The sequence below is a fragment of the Macaca mulatta genome, chromosome 13, assembly GCF_049350105.2.
Source record: "Macaca mulatta isolate MMU2019108-1 chromosome 13, T2T-MMU8v2.0, whole genome shotgun sequence".
Lineage (NCBI taxonomy): Eukaryota > Metazoa > Chordata > Mammalia > Primates > Cercopithecidae > Macaca > Macaca mulatta.
This window is the reverse complement of record NC_133418.1, coordinates 62,214,245-62,238,704: the sequence shown is the minus strand read 5'-3', so window position 1 is coordinate 62,238,704 and position 24,460 is coordinate 62,214,245. Positions and strand designations below refer to the sequence as shown.

Below are 24,460 nucleotides of genomic sequence, written 5' to 3'. Positions count from 1 at the left end.
TGGCATGGTGGTTCAGTCCTGTAATCCCAGCACTTTGGGAGGCCGAGGTGGGTGGATCACTTGAGGTTAGAAGTTCAAGACCAGCCTAGCCAACACAGCGAAACCCTGTCTCTAGTAAAAATACAAAAAATTAGCTGGGCGTGGTAGTACTTGCCTGTAATCTCAGCTACTCAGGAGGCTGAGGCACAAGAATCACTTGAACCTGGGAGGCAGAGGTTGCAGTGAGCTGAAATTGCGCCACTGCACTCCAGCCTGGGTGACAGAGCGAGATTCGTCTCAAAAGAAAGAAAAATAATCAGTGAGTTCCTTATTATTTCTGTAAGACTAAAAATTGATTTCAGAAAATTAAAGTCTGATATATGTGTGTATTATTATTATTATTATTTTTGCAGGGTCTTGTTTTGTCACCCAGGCTGAAGTGCAGTGGCACAATCCTGGCTGACCGCAGCCTCAACCACCCAGGTTCAAGAGATCCTCCCACCTAAACCTCCCGAATAGCTGCGGCATGAGCCACCATGACTGGTTAATATTTTCATTTTTTGTAGACACAGGGTCTCACTATGTTGCCTGGCTGGTCTCTAACTCCTGAAGTCAGGAGATCCTTTCACTTTGGCCTCCCAAAGTGCTGGGATTACAGGCATGAACAGGAAGTCTGATATCTTTTAAAGCCTTATTATAAATACTGAACTATAAATATGGTAACTTCTCATATTTCGAAGCTTAAAATTTTAAAACACTTTGGATCATAGATTCAGAGGGCTGTGAAGGAGTCAAGAAGTTATGAGTTTGTGGCAATGGTTTTCTTATTTTTTAATTTTAATAAACAGGCCCATTACTAGAGAAACAGAAAAGTATGTGGGTACCTTAACTGGTATAGAGCGAGCAGAGATTCAAATGGTGTGGTGGCTCACGCCTGTAATCCTGGCACTTTGGGAGGCCAAGACAGGCGGATGACCTAAGGCCAGGAGTTTGAGACCCGCCTGACCCACATGGTGAGACCCTGTCTCTACTAAAAATGCAAAAAAAATCAGCCGGTTGTGGTGGCGGGCACCTGTAATCCTAGCTACTCAGGAGGCTGAGGCAGGAGAATTGCTTGTACACAAGAGGCAGAGGTTGCAGTGAGCTGAGATGGTGCCACTGCACTCCAGCCTGGGCAACAGAGTGAGACTCCGTCTCAAAAAAAAAAAAGCCTCTTCCGTGCAGGGACAGTATTCTCATCATAGAATCCCCTGTGCCTGCCACGCAATAGAACCTCAATTAGCTGGGCGTGCTGGAGTGTGCCTGTAGTCCCAGCCACTCGGGAGGCTGAGGCGGGAGGATCACTTGAGCCCAGGAGTTCTGGGGCTGTAGTGCACTATGCCAATCGGGTGTCCACACTTAGTTGAGCATCCCATGTTGACCTTTTGGGAGCAGGAGACCACCAGGTTGCCATAAGGAGAGGTGAACCAGCCCAGGTTGGAAATGAAGCAGGTCAAAAACTTGCATGCTGCTCAGCAGTGGGATCACACTGCACTCCAGCCCAGGCAACACAGCGAGACCCTGTCTATTTAAACAACAACAACAACAACCCTCAATTAATTTGTAGAACTGAGCTGTGTAGGAAAGCTTTGGAATTAGACATGCCTCAATTTGAATCCCAGTTCTGCCAATTACCAGCTAGGTGATCTTAGTTAACTTTTTAGAATACTCTGTTTTTCTCATGTTCAAAATGGGAAATGGTATTACAATTATAAAGTTAATATAATATACAAGTGTTATAATACCTTAGAGGAGTAAATAAGATAAAGCACTTAGCATTTCACAAGGACCTACTTCAGCAAATGGCAGTCTTTTAAATTAGTCAACCAAAGGGTTTTCCCATTTAAAAAAATTAATCAAGGCCGGGCGCAGTGGCTCATGCCTGTAATCCCAGCACTTTGGGAGGCCGAGATGGGCGGATCACGAGGTCAGGAGATCGAGACCATCCTGGCTAACACAGTGAAACCCCGTCTCTACTAAAAATATAAAAAAATTAGCCGGGCGTGGTGGCGGGCACCTGTAGTCTCAGCTACTCAAGAGGCTGAGGTAGGAGAATGGCGTGAACCCGGGAGGTGGAGCTTGCAGTGAACTGAGATCGCACCACTGCGCTCCAGCCTGGGCGACAGAGCGAGACTCCGTCTCAAAAAAAAAAAAAAAAAAAAAAAAAATTAATCGAATATACATCTCTGCAACTGTCAGCTTTGATCAACATGAAATGACTGAGGATAATGCTCAGAGTTAGTGAAAGTCCAATCAAAGGCAAAAAAAAAAAAAAAAAAAAAAAACCCACACACACACACAAAACAGACTTTTTAGTTTGCTTGCTGGGCCTTTCTATAGGTAAACATATTAATAGATTTAGATTTTTAAAAAACAATGGAGTAGTTTCTGGACCCTTTTTTTGCCACTTTCCTTGGCCCCGAGAAGTCTGAGGGTCCAAGGCTGAGCAATGTTCCTGCTTTGGCTTCTAGATGGGACAGGTCTAAATCAACCTAAATATATCTTTGGAGCATGTGTTTAGAGAGAGGGAGCACTGCAGAGTGAAAAAGCATGATCTTTGGGGCCAGACAAGGTTAGGTCTAAATCCTGTCTTCTGTTTACTTGCTGTGTAACCCTGAGCAAGTTCCTTAACTTCTCCTGAGTTCTAGTTTTAGCTTTTGTAAAATGGGAATAAGATCTGCCTTACAGAGTTGTCATGAGAATTATATGAGATAGCAATAAAGTCCCAGCACACCACCTGGCACATTGCAGGTATTCAATTAAATGGTGGCTGTTATTTGCATGAATTTTGGGGATTCAGCAAAATTTGAATGTTTATCTTAATATAAAAGTGGTTATTGTTTTTAAGATTAGGATTCTTTTTCATGCCACAAAGATTCAAGTATGAGTAAATGTGGCATTTCTATTTTGTAGAAAGTTTATGAAAAAAGATACTGTGTATTAAGAACAGGAGGCAGGAGCTCTGAGTTCTAACAGCTTGCTTATTCCTTCATCTGTGCATTCAGTCAACATTACTAAGTGCATAAACACGGTCATATGCACTAGAGATATCATGAATAAGAGTGGTGGTCCCTGTCCCCAAGATGCTCAGTGACTGTAGGACTGTAGGAGGAACAAATATTCAGAATTCCATAGAAGATATGATAGTTGAGTCAGGCATTAAAAAATAAGTAGAGTTTCACTGCATAGATAAGATTACTACTTCAGGCAGACAGAGCAGTTTGGAAGGAAAGTCTGCAGGTAAAACCCAGAATGGTGCACTGGAAGAACTGTAGCTTGAAGGAGTGAGGAAGAGCAAGGTGAGGTCAGGCAGGTGGAAAGAGGCCTTGTATGCCAGGCTAGGGAGTTTGGGCATTATCCTGCAGGAAATGAGAGTCCTTTGTTTGTTTTGTTTTTGATATAGGGTCTTACTCTTGCCCAGGCTGGAGTGCAATGGTGTGATCACAGCTCACTGTAGTCTCAACTTCCTGGGCTCAAGCAATCCTTCCATCTCAGCCTCCTGAGTGGCTGGGACTACGGGCACACACCATGCCTAGCTATTTTTTAATTTTTTTGTAGAGACAGGGCGTCACTATGTTGCCCAGGCTGGTCTCAAATTCCTGGGCTCAAGCAATCCTCCTGCCTTGGCCTCGCAAAGTGCTAAGATTACAGGCATGAGCCACGATGCCCAGCCTGAAAATGAGAGTCTTAACAAATTTTAAGGAGAGTAGTGTCATGATTAGATTTGGTTTTAGATTTCTTGATAAATGCAATCATAGGGCTGGTACGGAAAAGTTGATGAGACATTACTACTACAACATTAAAGAGTACAGTGAGATTGCTACCCTCCATGATCTGGTCATTATATTTCTATTAATATATGCTTATCATCTCCTGAGACCACCCAGATGTTTTTCCTTGAAAAATAGCACAGAATTATGTACTGGTGAGCTTTTTGAAAAGTACATGTTGGAGGAGGATGTGTGTGTGTGTATGTGTGTCTGTAAAATGTATTTGGATCTAGCATTTCAGCTTGTTAGGAGATTCTTTTGAAATGTGATTGTATCATCTATCAAATTAGCTCTCCTTCTCAGCTTTCTATCATTTTCAAATGTGGCAACAATGACTTATAATGCTGCTTAAATATAGATAGACCATTCATCGCCTACAGCATGAAGTTCAAACTCTTTATAATAATCTATTATTTAAAAGACTGATAACTTCCGACGCCAGTCTTTTCAGCTCATCTCAACCACTTCTCTTCTACACACCTTATATTTTAATGACACAAAACTACTTTTGGTTCTGTTCAGGACTTATATTTTCAAATGTCTATATCTTTACCCATGCTGTTCCATCTGTTGAAAGCCTATCCTACCCCCTAGGCAGGATTCATCACCTATTTTCATCTTTTACATAGCTGTATTACAATAATTGTAAGGGATTGTGGTTACCTTAAATTTGTCTCCTCTGCTAGATGGCTGGAAGGGCAAGGACTTAATCTTATTTATCTTTTTTGTCTTGAAGTGTCAAAGCATAGTAGATGACATATTGTTGTAGCTAACTAAATAGTTTACTTTGCAGAACAAAATCATAGTGTACTAAAAACACAGAGCATATCTTCTGCTGCTCTGCTTTGTAAAGTACTGAACAATCAACAGCTAAATCTCCAGCCTTCTTTAGCAAGGGCTTATTGACCATTGGGAGCAATAGTTTTTAGGATAGCAAAAATTTTGACTCTTAATAAGCTCTCAGTCTTTTTAGGAAAACTATTGAAGCAAAGTTCTAAAACTTCTACTTTCTCTAGTGGTCATTTTAGTATTTCTGGGTATTAATGAATCAAGCATTTAAAAATAATTTTTAAATGTGCATATAATTTTAATATCAAATATTCTTTTCTTTTAGGCTATAATATTGAGCAATGTAGCTAATGTGTTTTGAATTAGAATATAAATAACTCAAGATTAGGAACTAAAAACCTTTAAAAATGAATCAATAATATCACTTTCCTACCAGCCAAATATAGTGCTATTAGAGTTCTGAAAAATTAAAGACAAAGCCATTCTTGGTTGATTATTGTTTTTAAAAGTCTACATTTTTAATGTAGCTGAGTGCTAAACACTTAGGTCTGTGGAACAGTAAATACATTGTGATTGTACACTTTACTAGATTAAAAAGCTCTTTTCAGACAAGAATGTTCAGCTGTGGAATATGTTTAGATAAAGCATGTTGATAAAATAAATTTCAAAATGTCTTTGGCTTTTCATAGAATATATGTTCCATGCTGTCCTGCGATTTGTATCTTGTTTTCAGGAGTTCCAGCCTGTCTTGACTTGGGTTAAGATGATGACACACTGATGCCTAGCCTCACTTTCAGAAAGATGTAAATCTGTCAGAATACATTTAAATGTTGAGGTTAAACTTACATTTAAACACATTTTTCTAGGGCTTGAATATTTTTAAGTGCTTAAACACTGGTGAAAAAAGATTTTTAGAATGATTCTTAGAATGGCCTCATAACTATTTAGTTTTGCTTTTTGATTTAAAACCCCCAAATTAACAGTCTCTTAAAACTAGAATAAAGATGTATACCCATAACAAGTTAGTGTTAATTACACTTACAAAATACAGCAGTTCAGTCTTCTGATAAATCATTTCTATGACCAAAATCTAACATATTACATGCTAACCAATTTGCAGGGTAAACTCTTCTGTTTGCCGCTTTGTTTTCTGCCTCCATGCCTATTTTGCTATGCAAAAGCTTTATGTCAATTTACTTTTTGAGCCGTTTAAGACCAAACCAAATTATTCCTTCAGCACATTTTAAACAATCCCTTAAAGACCTCTTTTTCTTGGCTATGTTTCCAATCTTGGCTTATCACTATAATATTTCATGCTCCATGCTTCTGAAAAAATTCAATATTCAAGAACAAAGTAATCCAGAGCTTTACTTCATTTCAGTCTTTTTATGTCCTAGGGCTGTCCCAACTCAATGACCCAGTTTTTATTGTGTCACATCTCACTGTCTGTTGCTGACTGCGACCAGCTTGCCTAATCCTTTTCCCGTCCCTTATCAGTTTTCCCTTAATTCAAAAATCTTTTTTTTTTTTTTATTCTTTCCAGTTCTCCTTTCATAGCTTTTAGATTTTTTTTTTCTTTCTCTTTAGACTCAGTGTTCCTGTGGTAACTACTCAGAAATACAAAGACAAATGGGTAACTAAAGTCCACAAATCTGTCCTTGTCAAAATTTTCATTGTACTATTTTTAGAATTGCGCCGTGGTGAATAGTAGAAAGTGGATGTTATAATTTGGCAATATGCCCTTAAAAATGTCCATACTCTAGGACCCAGCAATTTCACTTCCAGGAATCTGGCTTATTAATTAAAAGGAATCATCTAAGAGATGGAAAAAGCTATATGCATGAGCTGTTCATTACAATGTTATGTATAAAAGAAAAAGGAAATAACACAAATATCTAATGATAGGAGAGAAGTTAAGTAAATTATGGCCCATCTACTTGATGAAATAACATACAATCATTTAAGATGATGATTGTGTCACTATGTAGAAACATGGGTAAATACTTTCAGTGTTTTCAGAAAAGCAGGGTGCACAACTGTAAGTGCTTATGATCACAATTGTGTTTTTAAAAAACTATTTGCAAAGTAAAAACATCAAAGAAACATGACATTTGTGAATAGTTGTTATTTTAAGGTGGTGGAATTATAGATGATTTTTCTTTACTCTCAAAATCTTGTGATCCTAGTCCTTTCGATCTTTTTTTTTTTTGAGATGGAGTCTCACTCTGTCACCCAGGCTGGAGTACAGTGGCGGGATCTCAGCTCGCTGCAAGCTCCGCCTCCTGAGTTCAGGCCATTCTCCTGCCTCAGCCTCCGGAGCAGCTGGGACTACAGACACCTGCCACCATACCCGGCTAATTTTTTGTATTTTTAGTAGAGACGGGGTTTCACCGTGTTAGCCAGGATGGCCTCAATCTCCTGACCTTGTGATTTGCCCGCCTCGGCCTCCCAAAGTGCTGGGATTACAGGCGTGAGCCACTGCGCCCGACCGAGTTTTTAAAAACTATAATCTTAATTCAAGTAAATGAATCATTAGGTAGGTTATGTCAAATAAAACTTAGATTAGATAGAGCTCTATTTAAGTCTAATAATAATCTAATGGCTGGGTGTGGTGGCTCACACCTGTAATCCCAGCACCTTGGGAGGCTGAGGCGGAATGATTGCTTGAGGCTAGGAGTTCACGACCAGCCTAGGCAACATAGGGAGACCTCAGCTCTACAATTTTTTTTTTTTTAATTAGCGGGGCATGGTGGCCTGTGCCTGTAGTCCTAGCTACTTGGATGGCTGAGGTGAGATCACTTGTGCCTAGGAGTTGGAGGCTGCAGTGAGCTATGATTGTGCCACTGCACTCCAGCCTGGGTGATAGAGCAAGACCCTGTCTCTAAAAGACAACAACAAAATAATAATCTAATAACTGGGTGTGGGGGAGATAAGAAAGGCAATATTTCATTTTGTTTACCCTTATAGGTCATCTCTGAAAAGACAAATTAGAAAAAAAACCCTCCTAATATCTGTTTTAAAATACAAAATTATCTTTAAAACACTATAGTAGGTTCTATTCAAGTTTATTTTATTGCCACTGACTTTATCCAGGCCAGCTTGTTCTCATCTAACTTACTTAATCACATTCCTCCTGGTATCTCTGCCTCTGGTCCAACCCTTTCAATCCATTTTTCACATTGTCTTCAAAGAGATCTTTCTGAAACCTAATTCTGTTTGTGATACTCCACTGTTTAAACCGTTCAGGGATTCAGAATAGAGTTCTGAAAAATTAAAGACAGAATATATTCAAAGCTTTACCCAGGCTGCCTAGCACCTTCCAAGCTTTTCTGCGTTATTCTGTACCATTTCTTCTCATGCACACTTTCCACTAGCCTCAACAAACTAGTTGTAGTAGTTGAAACAGAACTCACAGTCACTATTTTTTGCTTCTTAACACTGAACTTAATATGCTCTCATTCTTTAAATCTCAAGTGTCACTTTCTTTGGGAAGCCTTTCCAGATTCGTCATTCATTTAGATGTCTCTTCTCTGTAATCCTATAGGGCCCCACCACCCTGTGCTATCACTGATTTGCTTATCTGCCTTTACTACCAGACAGTGGACTTCTTGTTTGCATAGACAAGTGGGATTGAGTGTGTATTCATTTAACCTGAATACCGCCTATCCCCCCTCAGACAATGTGGAGCATGGTGAATACTAAATGGTGTTGGTGTAGGGCTAATGTGCTAATCCTGGGATACTAAGTGCTAGGAACACAGAGGGAAGATGCACTGGAAGCCAAGGGCCTGTTACCGGTCAGGTACTTAGCAGGTGAAACTCATTCAATGCATTTCCCTGATAAAGTTATGCTTTTTTTACTTTGTCTTAAGGTTGTACAAATGTTTTACCTCCCACATCATATCCCTGAGAACTAGGAGCTTGTCTTGTCTATGAACCTTTGACTATTCCTTATATATACTAGTCATTCAAGTGTATGTTAAAGTAATACATTTTGATGTTTTAAAATAATTTTGATTTAGGTTAGGCTTGGTAGCTCACGCCTGTAATCCCAGCACTTTGGGAGGCCGAGGCAGATGGATCACTTGAGGTCAGGAATTCAAAACCAGCCTGGCCAACATGGTAAAACCCTGTCTCCACTAAAAATACAAAAAAATTAGCCAGGCATGGTGGCAGGTGCCTGTAATCCCAGCTACTCAGGAGGCTGAGGCAGGAGGATCACTTGAACCCAGGAGGCAGAGGTTGCAGTGAGCCAAGATCGTGCCACTGCACTCCAGCCTGGGTGACAGAGCAAAACTCCATCTCAAAAAAAAAAAAAAGAAGAAGAAATAAATAAAAATAAAATAATTTTGATTTATAGAAAAAATATGTAAAGGACAAAATATTTGTGAAGTTCAACATTTTAAACAAAAATTTTCAGAAGTGTTGTAAAGAGAGAAGGATAAAATATAAATTAAGGATGGATAAACATATTCAGATAAAATTAAAGACCACCTAACCCCCAAATGTGCTGACATGTAAATATCTTCTCTACCTTGATTTTCACATACTTATATAGGGAACCAGGTGTACTCCAATAGAAAATATTGGTTCAGCCTGACCCAAAAAGTCATGGTTTTACTGTTCAGATGGAAAACAAACAAATGACTTGGTCATGGTTTCAATTTACTATCTTTTTTTCCCCCACTGTTACTATATCTGCATTTTAAACAATATGTTTATTACAGCAAAATTACTTGGAAATTTTGATAAATCAATTTTCTCAAATTTTTTACAGTTAAAAAATTTTTTTATGATTATGACTGACATTTTGTTATTAATCTCTTAAAGTTTAAATGTACCAGAAGTTCTGCTATTTAAAATAAAACTCTGGAAACAATCTTGAAATAGAAATGTCTCCATCATCCCCTAATTTATCTGCTTTGTAGATTTAATTTTATTTTATATTTTCTTATAGAATCACCTACCTATACCTACCCAGATACCTACCTAGTCCTATCTGGGAAACAAATGCAAATGAATATGTTTTAGAAAACTATTCAAACAGAATTCTATTTTAAATTCCAAATTATTAAGAGTATAACTAGTGACTACTTTGGCATGAGAAAGATTAACTAGCCACTGCATGGAGGGAGAAATATTTGGCTGAACTTTATATATAATCATAAAGAGCAGAAATAATAAAATTAGCATAGTTTGGTCAGGAAGAATCAAGAATGAGTGGGAAGTAAAGACATTTTTTGAAATTCAGCAAAACAAGAATGAATAAGGCAAAACCTGGGAATCCAAAGTATGAATTGTAGAAAAAGAAACTTGAAAAGAGCAATGTTTAATGCAGCTACAACTGTCTCTCAGTGAAATACATTATGAAGGCCCATTTCCCTATAGAAAAAAAGAAAACCTGTAATGAACGTATCATATCCTTTAAGACAGTCCAACAGTCACTAATATAATGTTCGGATAATCCAAGCAACTTTGTTCTTAACCAAATCTCCTAAAATAGATTTCTCCTATTAGCAAGGGAGCATGCTTATTCAGGATCATGAGTATAGTCCCTTTGGCCATCTTAGCTCTCATATGTATTAAGAGGCGCTCTGGTTTCCAAATCAAGCCTCATGTGAATTTAATGGGTATGAAGCAGTTCTTTGGTGACCGATAACCTAGTAGATGAGATCACAAGTGCTAATTTAAAACGCCTACTACAGTGCCCACTACATAGAAAGCTCTCTAGGATTTGTTTTCCTTCCTTCCCTTGCAACTCTGTAATAAAAAACACAAATCTATAGCCCCCAAAAATTGCATAAGACAAGGATGATCTGTTGTTGATACCTTAAATATTTAATAATTTATTGTAAAAGCATTTTATGTACCACCATTACAAATACTGAATATGGTTTTATGAAAGTTATAATTTTATAACAAAAATATTTCCTAAATACCAAGGCAATCCACCTGTTTTCTTCTTAATCTCAGTATAACAGCTAATATTAGGGTTAGAATTTAACCCTAGCAGACATGAAAGTTTGGTCTCTTGGTTTATTTTTTATTTATTTTTTTGAGACAGAGTCTCGCTCTGCTGCCCAGGCTAGAGTGCAGTGGCTTGATCTTGGCTCACTGCAAGCTCTGCCTCCCGGGTTCACGCCATTCTCCTGCCTTGGCCTCCCAAGTAGCTGGGACTACAGGTGCCCGCCACCACACCTGGCTAATTTTTTTTTTGTATTTTTAGTAGAGACGGGGTTTCACCGTGTTAGCCAGGATGGTCTCGATCTCCTGACCTCGTGATCCACCCCCCTTGGCCTCCCAAAGTGCTGGGATTACAGGTGTGAGTCACCGCGCCTGGCGGGTCTCTTGGTTTATAAATATAGTCAGATACATAGGAACATTGACTGGCATTTCCATGTCAAGAAACATGGTCATATGTACAGCCAAGACACGGACAACCAACAAGTTTTAAAGAAATGGACACATCTCTAGTTACAGATTCTAACCAGAATTACTACAGGAGAGCTGGCAAATGACAACCACCAATACATACATTTCTACACTCCTGAAAAAGACAACATCAAAAAACATTAAGAAATTTGGCATCAGGTAGACAACATCTAGGTTTTGGGGCTAATATACTGATTCATACATTGTACAAAGTTTCATCATTGCCCCCAACCTTGGAATTTCAGAGTGAGTGTATACAAAACAATTGCTTTGTCCCTTTTCTCATATTAGAGCTCTGATACTTTCCTAACTCTTACAGTCTTCTAGAATGATCTGTCAGATTTTCACTCAACACTGGGTCAGATCTCTTCTATACATGACCTCATCCTTCTCATGTCTCCTCTGTTTGCAGAGAGCCGGTCAAAGTCTTGGAGGTGGAAACGAACTGCCAACTGATTAACCATTTTCCTTAAGGTAAGAAATGCTGCAACAACTTGGAAAGCAAGGAAGAGAGTGAAGATGATATGTATCGCTTTTTCCAAGGGCAGATTTGTTAGGCCTTCATTAAAGAGCAAGAAAAGAATTAAAGGTAACTGCAATAGAAGGCTCAAAAGCCAAAAGCCAGCCAACTCAGGAACCTGCAATGACACATATCAAAAGTAATAAAAATCAGTAAAATATAGTTTTTGTTTATACAGATAAGTACTTATCACTACTGTGAACCTACATTATGGGCTCTGTGAGTGATTCCGAAGGAGGATGACATGGTCCTTGTCCTCAGAGAACTTACAGTCTAGATGAGAAAACTAATTTATGTAAAACAATCCTAGAATACTACACTTTAGTGAACAACTAAGGGCAATATTTAGAAGTACAGACTAAATGCTACAAGAAATAAGAGAGTGATTAGGGTAGGTGAAAGAAAGACCTCAGGGATGTAGGCTTTTAAAGTTGTGGAGGAGGAAGAGGCAAAAAGGTAAGTAAGCAAACACGTGAAACTAGCATGATTGGGAATCAGCACATCAGCCTGGAATGAATGGCTGAGTGAGAAAACAGCAAAACCTACAGTAAGACAGGCTGGGTGGGGCCTTATTATGAAGGGCCTAGAAAACCACAGGAATCTTTAGGCATTATCCCTACACTCTGGTAACCATAAATGCTTAGGTAGCATGATGATGCAGAAAACATGGGCCTGGCATAGGAAACGAATTCATAATTTTCCCCCATTTTCTTATTCAGGATCCAAATACACATGTTTAAGTAACCATGTATTTTCAAGACTGATGAGAAGAGGGAAAATATCAATTTTAAGTGTTTACCACATTCATATGCTTTACATAAATCATTTCACTTAATCACAACAAACCTGTGAAGTAAATATTATTTTCCTCATTTTATATATGAGGAAACCAGGGCTCAAGAGATTAAGCAAACAGACCACAGTGACAGAAGTGGTAAAGCTGGAGTCAGGCTTTAAATTCAGGCCTGTGCTCTTTCTGCCACACCTCACTGCCTTTTACTTGTTATGAAAACTGATTTCATTTATATCTATCACTGAGAGAAAGGAAAAAAGAGCTTACCTTTTCCTGTAGGTTACCCATGTAGCCCAGATACAACCGGATGGCTTCAATTAAGGTTATTAGGATGATAACAGTGATCACAATGAATTTGTAGTAATCAGGCAAGATTGAATACTAAAAGAAAGGCCAAAACATGTTTGTAAAATTGCACGTATAGTAACACTGATTTGAGATAGAAAAAAATTATTAAGAACTTTAATTTTATTGACACTCTAACAACGTCAGGGCAGCAAAAGTATTAAAGCTTAGATTTACCTTCATGTGAAGCATCATAATGCTGCTCACCCACCACAGTGGGAAATAGTAGGTATTAAAATAAAGTGACATCTGCAATGCCAAACTGGAGACCATTTCATTTTCTACAGAAGGAATAGAAAAGGAACAAATTATGAAACTTGGTCTATGCCCTATAAATATGTATATCCTATCCCGTAGAATTAATAACTATAATATTGGCTCAGTAAAACACCAAATTTTAAGCCTATTTATAATCATTGACAGTAAAAGGAATATTCATCCTAATACCAGTTAGGTCAAATATTGGCTATTTGGGGGTATGTTTCATATTTTTCAATTATTTTACCATTTTGCCATTACAGTCTTCTGACTTTTTTGCATATACTAGTACAGATTTAATGTAGAATATCAATATAAATCCTATTCAACAGATAATTATCATTGCCTGCTTTGTAGAATTCTATGTAAATAGCATATAAAATTAATGCATAAAATAAATAAAAATGAATCTCTCACATATAAACTAATCTCATACAAAAACGGATTACCAAGATTATATAATTAGACACATCTCTCTTTTCAGCATACCCTAATCTTAGCCATTCTTTAAAGTCCAATTCAGCGTCGTCTTTTCCATCAATACTTCCTTCATCAGTTCCCCCACCCCAGCAGAAATACCTTTCCCTTCAGGTACTTATCACTCTAAACTGTCAATAAGAAGTGCTAGCAAAGAACCACATTCCCCTCCCCGAAAAACAGTCTGGTGTACTGAACAGATCACGGGCTTCAGAGTTCAAGCAAACCCGAGCTCCCCAAACCTCTGTGACCCTGGATGTCAGACTTTATATAAATTATTTAAGTTCTTTGAGCTTCTATTTCTTCATCTGTAAAATAGTGAAATTAAAACTTCCTTACAGGCTGCTTGTGAGAATTAGAGCCAATATGAATTATTTCTTCCTAGCACTGTGCTGGGCACACTTAGTAGGCACTCAACAAATATTAGTCCCCTTTCCTTCTTCTCTTCTATTTATCTACTTATCTGCAAGCACACACCATGTCCCACCCTAATTTGAGACCCTCATAGAATCTAGCATCTTGCTTTATATGCAGTGAATATCAAATACACATAAGAATGAATTAATGTAAGCATACTGTCATAAGGACATTACTAGTATAGCCATTTGTGATACATGAGTTCCATTTACCTAAGGTTGATTCCATAACACTTTTTGCTTTTATGTAAGACAGAAGGGTCCTAAATTAAGAATTTGATTTTTAAAATTGAACCCTACAAAATACATCCTAAATTTGACTAAATTCTTAAGAGCGGACACATATATTGAAATCAGTTGTTCTACACGTAAGATTTTAAAGGTCCTAAAATAAATGTCTTAAGAACATTATTTTCTCCTTTTCTCCATAGTTGAGTGTTTTTATCTGTCATTTAATAATTTTAAAATATAAGAAACAGTCATGGTCTCTCGCAGCAAAATAGTTTCTTTTAGCTCCAAAAATATGCCTGATTATTGTGATCTACTTTTGCTTGCAACTGCTTATTAAATTACCACTGATAAATGAATGAATTCTTAAAATCTGTTAAATCTGAAGACAACTCACCAGCCTAGGATCTTTCTGATAGCAACAGCACAATGCTGTGGACATGGTAATTACATAAATTTGTTATTACAGTACAAATAATCAAACCTACTTCTGATCCACAAAGAACAAAATACGGGAAAGAATAATAAATTGGGCAAGCAGAACATTTCAGTACCTTTGAGAAGAAACTGTAGTCAAATTTTGCAAAGAACGGTTTTTATGTTAGAAGTATTGTGTGTTAACATCTTAAAGGTTATGCTATGTCCATATTTCAGCAGATCAAACTTATAATCATGGAAATGAAAATCAAATTAATATGTAAATGAACCTTAAAAGCATAAGATATACATTTACTGAATTTTGCAAAAGTTCAAGTTGAGTTCTATAAATGGAATTTAAATTAAAACATACAATATAAATCAGGGATAGGTAAACAACTGGTCAGCTGCCTACACGTTTTTGTACAGTCAATGAGCTAAAAATGTTTTTTCACCTTTAAATGCTTAAAAAAGTAATATTTTTTTCATACGTGAAATCCATACGAAATACAAATTTCAATATCCTTAAAGTTTTATTGGAACACAGCCATGCCTATTCAATAACTATTGTCAGTGGCTGCCGTGGAGACCATATGGCCTACAAAGCCTAAAGTACTTACTATCTGGCCCTTTTCAGAAAACGTCTTTTTACCTTGTATTATCAGACGTTAGTGCTCATTAAGCCTCATCCTTGGAACCAGAAACGTGAAACCTAATTTTTTCACATTTTTCTCTGTACATCCTAAATCATAAAGGCCTACATTTGGGGAATAGGCAAGTGATCAAGACGACAAAATGCAGCTTTGGGGACTGCCTTTACTTTTCTGTCCCTTTTAAAAATTCTGTAAAACCAAGCAGTGGAAAAGATTTATATTTCCCAGCAGACTTGAATGATGGAAACCACACGGGTTTGGTTGACAGTGTGTTGTCTACCATCATGATGTAGGAGGAGGAACCTGTTCTGGAGGAAACTGCGTTATCACTTGTCATCAAGTTGAAGGATGCAGAGGCATCATGGTATTTTCTTACCTTATGGTAAGAGTTACATATAGGGGAGGAGGAGGAGAAGGCAGGGAAGGGGTGAGTTTTGTTGAACGTCCGGCTAGTATGGCACATGCCAGTTGGGAGTGGATGGTGGTTTGAAAGGACTCTTAAAAAAAAATTTTTTTTCCCCCTAATCTTTTCTGCCAGAAAATGGCCTTGCTTAGGAACATACTTGTTCTGCTAGGAAAAGGGAAAAGGCAAATTTGCTCCCTGGGCGGCGGGTGGGGACAGGGGAGGTGGGGATTGCTTGGGCTGTTCCTCGCCATCCTGGACAGAAAAGCCGGGGCGGGCGCCGCAGAGGAAAAGCAAGTTGGGCCTTCGCTCTCGCGGTGCGCGGGGGACTAGCCTGTGCAGCAAGGGCTGCTTTTATCTTTTTATTTTTGGGGTTTCCCAGGAGCCATGATGGGCCTTGCTTGGCACAGAGGTCGGCCCCACCTCAGCTGCCGGGCTTGCACGGAGCAGGCCAGGCGTTAGCGCGTGCAGACCAGGCCCAGCCCGCGGCCGGAGGCCGCCAGCGCCTCAGCTCCCCGCCCCGGCCGGCCCCTCCTCCAAAGCTCTGGCCCGCACTGCGGGAAACTGACTGAAGGCGACATCGCCATTTTAGGTACGGGCAAATTCTGGACGCTCCAAAACCCACGCCAAGCCCTCAGCAGGCCACACCCCCTGCGCCGGCCTCGGTCACTCACCGGGACCCTCACTGTACTCCGGACCGGTCCGATTGGAATCAGTGAACACAGCCCGGCTGAAGTTTCCCAGCCGCTGGCGCACCGGATCCGGCAGCTCCATGCCTGGGCCTCGGTATCCCTCGCCCCCTCAGATACAGGCTAGTCTGCGGGCGTTCCGAGGCTCCGTGGTTCTCATGGCAACCGGCCGGCGCGAGGCCGGCGAGATCCGGGAGCGCGCGGGGGTGCCCGGCTGGGCCGGGTCTCGTCGGGAGCCCGCGCAACCTTGAAGGGACCGGCGTACTCAGAGCGCGTTCCAGGCCCCGGGAGCTGCGCGCCTCGGCCGTGTCCAAAACGGCAGATCTCTTAGTTCTGCTTTGAGCCCGACCATCCTAAAAACAAACCTATACTAAGAAATGAGCTGGGGTTGGACTGCGATACAAGGAGCCCTCATATCTTGCCAGTGAAACTGTAAATCGGTACAACCTTTCTGGAGGGAAATAGAGAATGAATGCAGAGCTTAAAGAATGTCTAGAGGTGTAGGGGTATGTGTGAGAGAGAGATACTATGACTGATTATTTTTTAATAAGAAAATAGAGCAATGGGCAACTGATTAAATGTACTGGAGCATATGCATTCAATGGAGTATGTTTCAGCTGCTTATAAAATGCTTGCAAAGAATATTGAATGATATAGTTTATGTAAAAATAAAGCAGAAATAAAACTAAATGAGAATAAACCTAATTTAGCAAAATTTATGTGTATGAGTGGAGGGGAGGAGAGAGCATGTGCACACCGACTTCAAAAAAAACTGGAAAAAAATATTAACAGTAGTTATCACTGGATAGTGGGATTGTAGGTGATTCAAAAATTTTTAAACACTTCTGTATTTTCTAGCTTTCTCTCTAAGATATATTACTTAATATATCAGCACCCTGTTCAAGAAACGTTACAATATTCCCAGAAACTCCCCCTTCCTATTTCCTTTCAGTCACTAAACCCCCTCCTCACTCATAACTGACCTTTCCTGAATTCTAACAGCAAAGGAGAGTTTTGCCTTTTTTTTTTTTTTTTTTTAAATCGGAACATTTATTGTGTGACTAATCCAAATATATATATATTTTTTATTCGAGACAGAGTCTTGCTCTATCGCCCAGGCTGGAGTGCAATGGCACAATCTCGGCTCACTGCAACCTCCGCCTCCCGGGTTCAAGCGATTCTTCTGCCTCAGCCTACCGAGTAGCTGGGATTACAGGCGCCCGCCACCACACTCGGTTAATTATTGTGTTTTTAGTAGAGACAGGGTTTCGCCACGTTTGCCAGGCTGGTCTTGAACTCCTGCTGCAACAGCTGTCCTCTTGGGTTTAGGTGGTGTTCCTTCAGAAAAGCCATGCCTTAACCTGCTGTACACAATTTTTAGGTGCCTCATTCGACCAGTCTCGTTGGTATTTTGGTTTTTAGCCTCGGCACTCCAATTATACTTTGTCTTGGCTTGGGAGCCGAGCCGCATTTGCCACAGGCAAACTTTTCAAGGAGGTAGATCTTAGAGTCACAAGGCAGCACTAGCTGTGCATCTTATTGCACCACTTTCTAGATGTGACACTCCCTTTGTCATCTTGCTTCTCAGTTTTGCATATTTATATAAAAGCCATGGTACTGTAAATACTTTTTAAAAATAAAAAACTGGCTTTGTCTTCAACATTACTTTCATGAAATTCCTTCATGTCATTGAGTGTAGATTATTTTGCCTTGCTCTGTGTGATCATACCACAATAAGCTTACTCATTCTACTGTTGATGAGTGTCTGTATTTTCTAGTTTGCAGCTGTTATGAATAGTGCTGCTTTGGTGAAAAGATGCCTCTTGGTGAACATATGCATGCATTTTTGTTGAGTGTGTATCGAGAGTGGAATTGCCATGTCATAGGATATGAAAGACCCAGCTTTAGTAGAGGCTGCCAACAGTTTTCCAAAGTGATCGAACCAATTCCTGCTGCCTCCAGCAATGTATGAATATTTCCATTACTCCATATACTTCACCAACACTTGTTATTTGTTATCCTTTCCTTTTAGCCCTTCTGATGGGTGTGTGGTAAAAGTATTATTTTTACAATCAAAAGGAAAATCACACATTTATATAAATGCAAGAAGAAGATATGGGTGGAAATAAATTCATGACTAGAATTTTAAAATAATTACACAAACGTTTATTGCATTCCTACTGTGTTTTTGGGTATTGTGCTAGGCTAATTAGGGATATGGTCCCTCTTCATGAAGAAGCACAGCTCAGTGAAAGAGTGAGAGATATGGAAAGAAGTAAGTGCAAACACTGTTATTATGAGTGCTCTATTAAAGGACCACTGATGAAGAACCAATTAATTCGGGTTGAAGATGTCAGGGAAAAGCTGGTTAACTTCTGCTTCATTTCAAGATGGAGCTCAGACCTGAGAATCTCCAAAAAGGCTTCTAGGACCTTCCTGAAGTAGCTTAGGTGCTCTCTTCCGTGTTTCCCAAAGTATCTTCCTGTTGTTTCTTTGGTCACAGTGCTGGTCACTCTATACTAAAATTGTCTGTTTATGTGTCTGTGTCTCTTGCTAGTCCTTAAGCTCTTAGAGGTCAAGAATGGACTTTCATCTTTATATCCCCAACACTAGCGCAGTGTGGTACCTGGCCAAGAGTAGGAGCTGGATGACCGTTGAGTGAGTAAAATGAAGAAAAAGCCTAATAACCACTCTCTTGTCTTCCCTTTCTAGTTCAAGGACTTAGCCAGCCCTGTATAAGGTTCACTTTGTAGAATGGTGAATTGGTGTATTAAAACATAGTGAATTTATAACAATTTAAAAAACCTTAGCAACAGATAATCACTTCTCATCTATCAAATGAACCGAGGTTTTTTTAATAAAGGGAACAGTGACGCAGGAGGCCTCAGGCTCAGCTGATTGAATTATAATTTGGCCAACTGCATTGAGACAAGCAATTGGCAATATATAGAAATAGCCTTTAGGCTGGGCGTGATGGCTCACGCCTATAATCCCAGCACTTTGGGAGGCTGAGGCGGGCAGATCACCAGGTCAGGAAATCGAGACCATCCTGGCTAACATGGTGAAACCTCGTCTCTACTAAAAATACAAAAAACTAGCCGGGCGAGGTGGCGGGCGCCCGTAGTCCCAGCTACTTGGGAGGCTGAGGCAGGAGAATGGCGTAAACCCGGGAGGCGGAGCTTGCAGTGAGCTGAGATCCGGCCACTGCACTCCAGCCCGGGCGACAGAGCGAGACTCCCTCTCAAAAAAACAAAAACAAAAACAAAAACAAAAAATTAGCTGGGTGTGGTGGTGGGCGCCTGTAGTCCCAGCTACTTGGGAGGCTGAGGCAGGAGAATGGCAGGAGGAGGAGCTTGCAGTGAGCCGAGATCGTACCACTGCACTCCAGCCTGGGCCACAGAGTGAGAATCAGTCTCAAAAAAAAAAAAAAAAAAAAAGCCTTTAAAACATTCCTGCCTCCTGTAATAAAATAATTTAAATCTTAATACTCTGGGGAAAATAATCATAGAAACAAAGTTTTATACACCAAATGCTTCTCCAACATTATTGATAATTGTTTAGAAAAGAGAGAGGTGAGTGGGCATTTGAAGTGCCCAACCACAGCGCCTGGTTAAGCAGATTATGATATTTATGGTGAGGTGTTGGGCTGCAGTAGAGAGAATGTCCTTGAAAGCTGAGAGGACAGGGTTCAAATACCCTAAAATTCCCAATGTACCATTTAAGAGCTATGTGACTGATTTCAGATACTTGTTTTGTAAAGTAAGAATAATAATATCTTACTATTGTGGTTGATGTGAATATTATATCATTAAGGCTCTCTATACATGATAGTTACCATTTACACATCAATTAAAGTGAAGGTTATGAAGAAGCAACACCTAGAGTGGAGTCAAATAATGCTGGTATTTAATTTTGTGAATTCTACTGGACCTGCTAGGTAATACCTCTATTGCTTTCCTAATAAAGACAGTAGAGGCAATTAAGCATTAAAGCAGTCCATTATGTTAACCAAAAACCTATGTGAATTCTTATCAAAACCCTAAGTGAATTATTTTAAATATATTTTCCCCCAGCATTGAGAAAAGATGTAAGATACCTTCTTCAGATTGTAATTATTTTTATCAAAATCCTGGAGGAAAAAAAATTGATAGAATTATGGGTATTTTTCCTTCTAATTTTATTATTCAAATTTCCTATATGAGCATACATTTTCTAGTTTGAAAAAAAATCTTGTTAAAAATAAATTGAGAGGAAGAGGCAATGATGATGCAAAAACATTAGAGAAGATAATTTGAGAGGAAAAAAGTGTGGTTTGGAATGAGTCCTACCATTATTGATGTATCATAAATGGTCCAAGGGGCTCAAAAAAACTTTCCAAATGTTACCTTTATTAGTTGATGCTCCCAATATTTATAGGCAATTACATTAGAAATACTAAGGGAGATCCTTCAGTGTTTCACTAATGTGATTGGCTATACAGGAAGGGATCGACATTCATGAACAATGAAGACTAGTATGATTTGGGTTTCCCATCTTCTAGACGTACTACTTATTAGGATCTAAAGAAAGAAGTATGGGCTGGGCACAGTGGCTCACACCTGCAATCCCAACACTTTGGGAGGCCAAGGTGGGCTGATCCCAAGGTCAGGAGTTCAAGACCAATCTGGCCAATATGGTGAAACCCCGTGTATACTAAAAATACAAAAATTAACCGGGTGTGGTGATGGGCCCCTGTAGTCCCAGCTACTCGAGAGGCTGAGGCAGGAGAATCGCTTGAACCCGGGAGGCGGAGGTTGCAGTGAGCTGAGATTGTGCCACTGTACTTCAGCCTGGGCGACAGAGTGAGGCTTCATCTCAAGAAAAAAAAAAAAAAAAAAAAAAAAGTATGGAATCTCTGTACTTAAAGTCACAGGAATCATTTTAGGTTAATGCATAGTCCCATAAAGTTTAAACTGCTTAGTTCTTATACCAGTGTTGATGTTCAGAGTAATAGCTGTTTCTACAATAGTTGTTTAATGTATTTCTTGGGGTTTAATTACATTTATCATTTGCTTATTTGTTTTCACAAACATTTTGAAATGTTTGTGAAAACAAATTTGTGAAAACAAAAAATGTTTGATGCAATGATTAGCTTCCCTTTGATAAGGGACCATGTTGTCTGGTAATAATGTATTATCTTACATGACAAGAAACTGATTTGGGGGAGTTATTTATTTATTTATTGAGGTAGGGTCTCACTCTGTTACCCAGGCTGGAGTGCAGTGGTGCAAGTATAGCTCACTGTAGCCTCAAACTCCTGAGCTCAAGTGATCCACCCACTTCAGTCTCTCTAATAGCTGGGACTACCGGGGTATGCCACCACGTCCAGCTAATTTTTTTTTTTAATTTTGTAGTGACAAGGTCTCCCTATGTTGCCTAGGCTGATCCTCCCACCTCAGCCACTCAAAGTGCCAGGATTATAGGCATGAGCCACCACACCTGACCTGACTTATTTAAATTTCTCCTAGGCATAACAAAAATTCTTTCCACTTGATACTAATAAAGAGTTTAGAAATATTTTTAAGTAAATATGTCATTCAGTTTATTGCTTTAAAATGAACTGAGAGACATTTCTCAGAATCTAGATAAATTTAAAAGATAAATTACATATTTGGGTATGATATGTAATTATGATTATGATATGATTCCACATTGGCATCCACATTAAAAAAATCTTACTCTAAATTACCTGAAATGTAATCTTATAATCCTCGAATTGTTAATGGATAATCAAAGATTTTTTGATACAAGTCCCTGGTACAATATATTCTATTCACAGTACTTCTCAAAGGTTTATAAGAAAGAATCAGGCTATGAATTATACAGAAAGCAAAATCTCATGAAAGGAATTTTTATACTATATTAAGTGATATTTCAAGGCTGACTTTAATATTTTGTCTTCAAAGACATCGCCATTGAGAATTTTTATTAGAAAATTGTTTCCCCTTTAAAATACTGTTTATAAGATAGTTTTTTGGTTCTGTGGCATTTCTTTGTGTTGGTCTACCACATTGCTCACCTGCTATATCAAGCAGCTGCTCCATGCGTCAGCCATGTGGGAGATTGGAATGTCAAGCCGAGGGAAGAAAATCAGTAAAGCAAAAACCCGCTTAAGGAAACCTCAGATCTGTCAAGTGAATTATGATACTGATTAGAAGCAGGTGGTCATTTTACTGAATAAGTAACATGTTCCATTTTTAGTAGTGATGTCTTACTGAACTAAAAATATTTTGTATATTACGCTGTGTAAAGCATAAATTATGTTCCCCTTTCTGGAAGAAAAATTAATCTTGACCTGTTATTGATTGTAATAAAATATTGCTTTCCCCACAGTAAATATTGATACATTGTTCACTGTTCTCTCTGGCTTGTTTTAAATTGTGGTTCTGTGCTTTTAACAAATAGTATGCTTTGTTTTCAACAGTATACTTTGCATTGCTTAGCTATGTTCAATTTTGATCCTCAATCACATCAAGATTGTAAGAGTAGAAATTTTATAAATAGACAAGTTAGTACTAAAATGAAAGATGTACCCACAGGCAAAGAGTTCAAATACATTTGAATTATTATACTTAGGTAGCTGAATAATACAATTATCCAAATTTTCTTGAAGGTATTTGCTTTGCAAAATAGAAAATCATTGCCATTATTCCTGTATCCCATTTCCTTTCGTGCTGTATTTTTAGTTACTACAGAATTGTTCTTTTTTTTTTTTTTTTCCCAACACATGGTGTGAAGATTAATAGAAGTTCAGGGTGATTGGAGACAAGTGTAATAAGATGTCAACAGGAATGTGCTCTGATCCCTGACTAAGGTTCAAAGCTGTGCACAGAATGGGGTAAGTTCACATATTCTAACTTGAGAGACCACCTATAGTTAGGCCAGCCTACTAAGGAATGTTGATACAGGGAAACAGTCCTACCACAAACGTTTCCCAAACTACCCCATTCCTACTCATGGAAGTATAAGGAAAGGGTGGGTAGAGAGGAGGTTAGCCTTTTGTGAAGTATAATATTCATAAGGATATTCTCTTCCCTTCCTTCACCCCATTCTCACTGTAAGGGAGAAGATGGAAGCACTTTTTCCTCTCAAAGTCTAACAAGGAACCCTCAGGAGAATTACCTATAAAGTTTAGAAATGCCCAGCCATCCCCCCTCTACAAGGTAGGAGATTGGTGATCATCTCATCTGTAACCTTTCCTGGACCAGCTGACTGCTCCGTACTTGCAGAGCAAGGAGAGGGGATAAGAGAGATGGCCTAGCTAAGGGAGGAGGCACCACAGTAGCCCACATCCCTATCTCCAAGAGGCTGCTAGCTGGATCCCTCACAGGAGAGGTCAAGTAGGTGCAAGATATACATCTGAAGGAACTGGGCAGTGGAGAGGCCCCCAATGACCCTTGCCAGTGAGGGAGCCAGTACTTGGATTCTCTCCAGTATAGAGGACATCAAAAGTCTGACAGGACTAAATAAAGAAGCAGCAATATCCTACAGAGAAGAAATTGCAACCTTTCTAGGAAGCCATATGAAATATCTACTTCCCTATTCTTCTTGCCCTAATATCAGAAGGGAAGCAACCGAAAGAAAGAGAGGGAAGGATATAAAGAGCAGAGCACCTGCCGCTCCACCTTCACACATGCATGCACTCCAAGCCACTAGCAATAGACGTCTACTTTTGGACAAGTCTGGAAGTAAAGGAGGAAAAAGAAGGGAGGAAAAAATAGTTTTACATCCCATTTGAAGCTTAAGTTGAAATGAACAAAATGGAGCCTTACATGCTGGAATGAGATGATCTTAATAACTTGAAGAGGTTAATAAATGGAATCAAGCCAGGGTGTGATTAAGAGTTGACACCCAGGAAAAAAAAAAAAAAAAAAGAGAGTGGATAGTGGGTGGATATTTATTTATTTATTTATTTATTTATTTATTTATTTTGAGACGGAGTCTTGCTCTTTTGCCCAGGCTGGAGCACAGTGGCAAGCTCCGCCTCCCGGGGTTCATGCTCTCCTGCCTCAGCCTCCGGAGTAGCTGGGACTACAGGTGCCCGCCACCATGCCCAGCCAATTTTTTTGTATTTTCAGTAGAGACGGGGTTTCACTATCTTAGCCAGGATGGTCTTGATCTCCTGACCTCGTGATCTGCCCGCCTCGGCCTCCCAAAGTGCTGGGATTACAGGTGTGAGCCACAGCGCCCGGCCCATGGTGGGTAAATTTTAAG

The 24,460-nt window shown here is 39.3% G+C and overlaps 1 protein-coding gene and 2 long non-coding RNA genes across 3 annotated transcripts in view; 2 read left to right on the top strand and 1 right to left on the bottom strand.

Moving 5' to 3' along the window:
• The window catches only part of LOC106992984 (uncharacterized), a 290,767-nt gene extending 273,860 nt beyond the window's left edge, over positions 1–16,907 (top strand). Inside the window, exons 13-15 of the long non-coding RNA XR_013402766.1 lie at positions 11,421–11,482; positions 15,409–15,497; positions 15,901–16,907. This is a non-coding gene — a long non-coding RNA (uncharacterized LOC106992984). The remainder of the gene's footprint in view (positions 1–11,420; positions 11,483–15,408; positions 15,498–15,900) is intronic.
• Positions 10,394–16,337, bottom strand: TMEM17 (transmembrane protein 17). The gene is made up of 4 exons (XM_015112568.3): positions 16,193–16,337; positions 12,844–12,947; positions 12,589–12,702; positions 10,394–11,646 (listed from the first exon to the last, which is right to left on the bottom strand). Exons 1-4 carry the CDS (start codon positions 16,290–16,292, stop codon positions 11,368–11,370), a joined length of 597 nt encoding a protein of 198 aa, XP_014968054.1. The 5' UTR covers positions 16,293–16,337; the 3' UTR covers positions 10,394–11,367.
• A 6,034-nt stretch (positions 16,908–22,941) lies between the features above and the next one.
• LOC144333765 (uncharacterized) lies at positions 22,942–23,939 on the top strand. Its single transcript, XR_013402765.1, has 2 exons — positions 22,942–23,084; positions 23,309–23,939. It is a non-coding gene; the product is annotated as an uncharacterized LOC144333765 (long non-coding RNA).
• Positions 23,940–24,460: the final 521 nt, after the last annotated feature.

Excerpts from the sequence above, each read along its gene's own strand:
- TMEM17 (XM_015112568.3), bottom strand. The coding sequence starts at position 16,292 with ATGGAGCTGCCGGATCCGGTGCGCCAGCGGCTGGGAAACTTCAGCCGG. Across the intron at positions 12,948-16,192 it reads GGAGTACAGTGAGGGTCCCG|AAAATGAAATGGTCTCCAGT; the intron begins GTGAGTGACCGA and ends TTCCTTCTGTAG. Across the intron at positions 11,647-12,588 it reads TGGGTAACCTACAGGAAAAG|GTTCCTGAGTTGGCTGGCTT; the intron begins GTAAGCTCTTTT and ends GTGTCATTGCAG.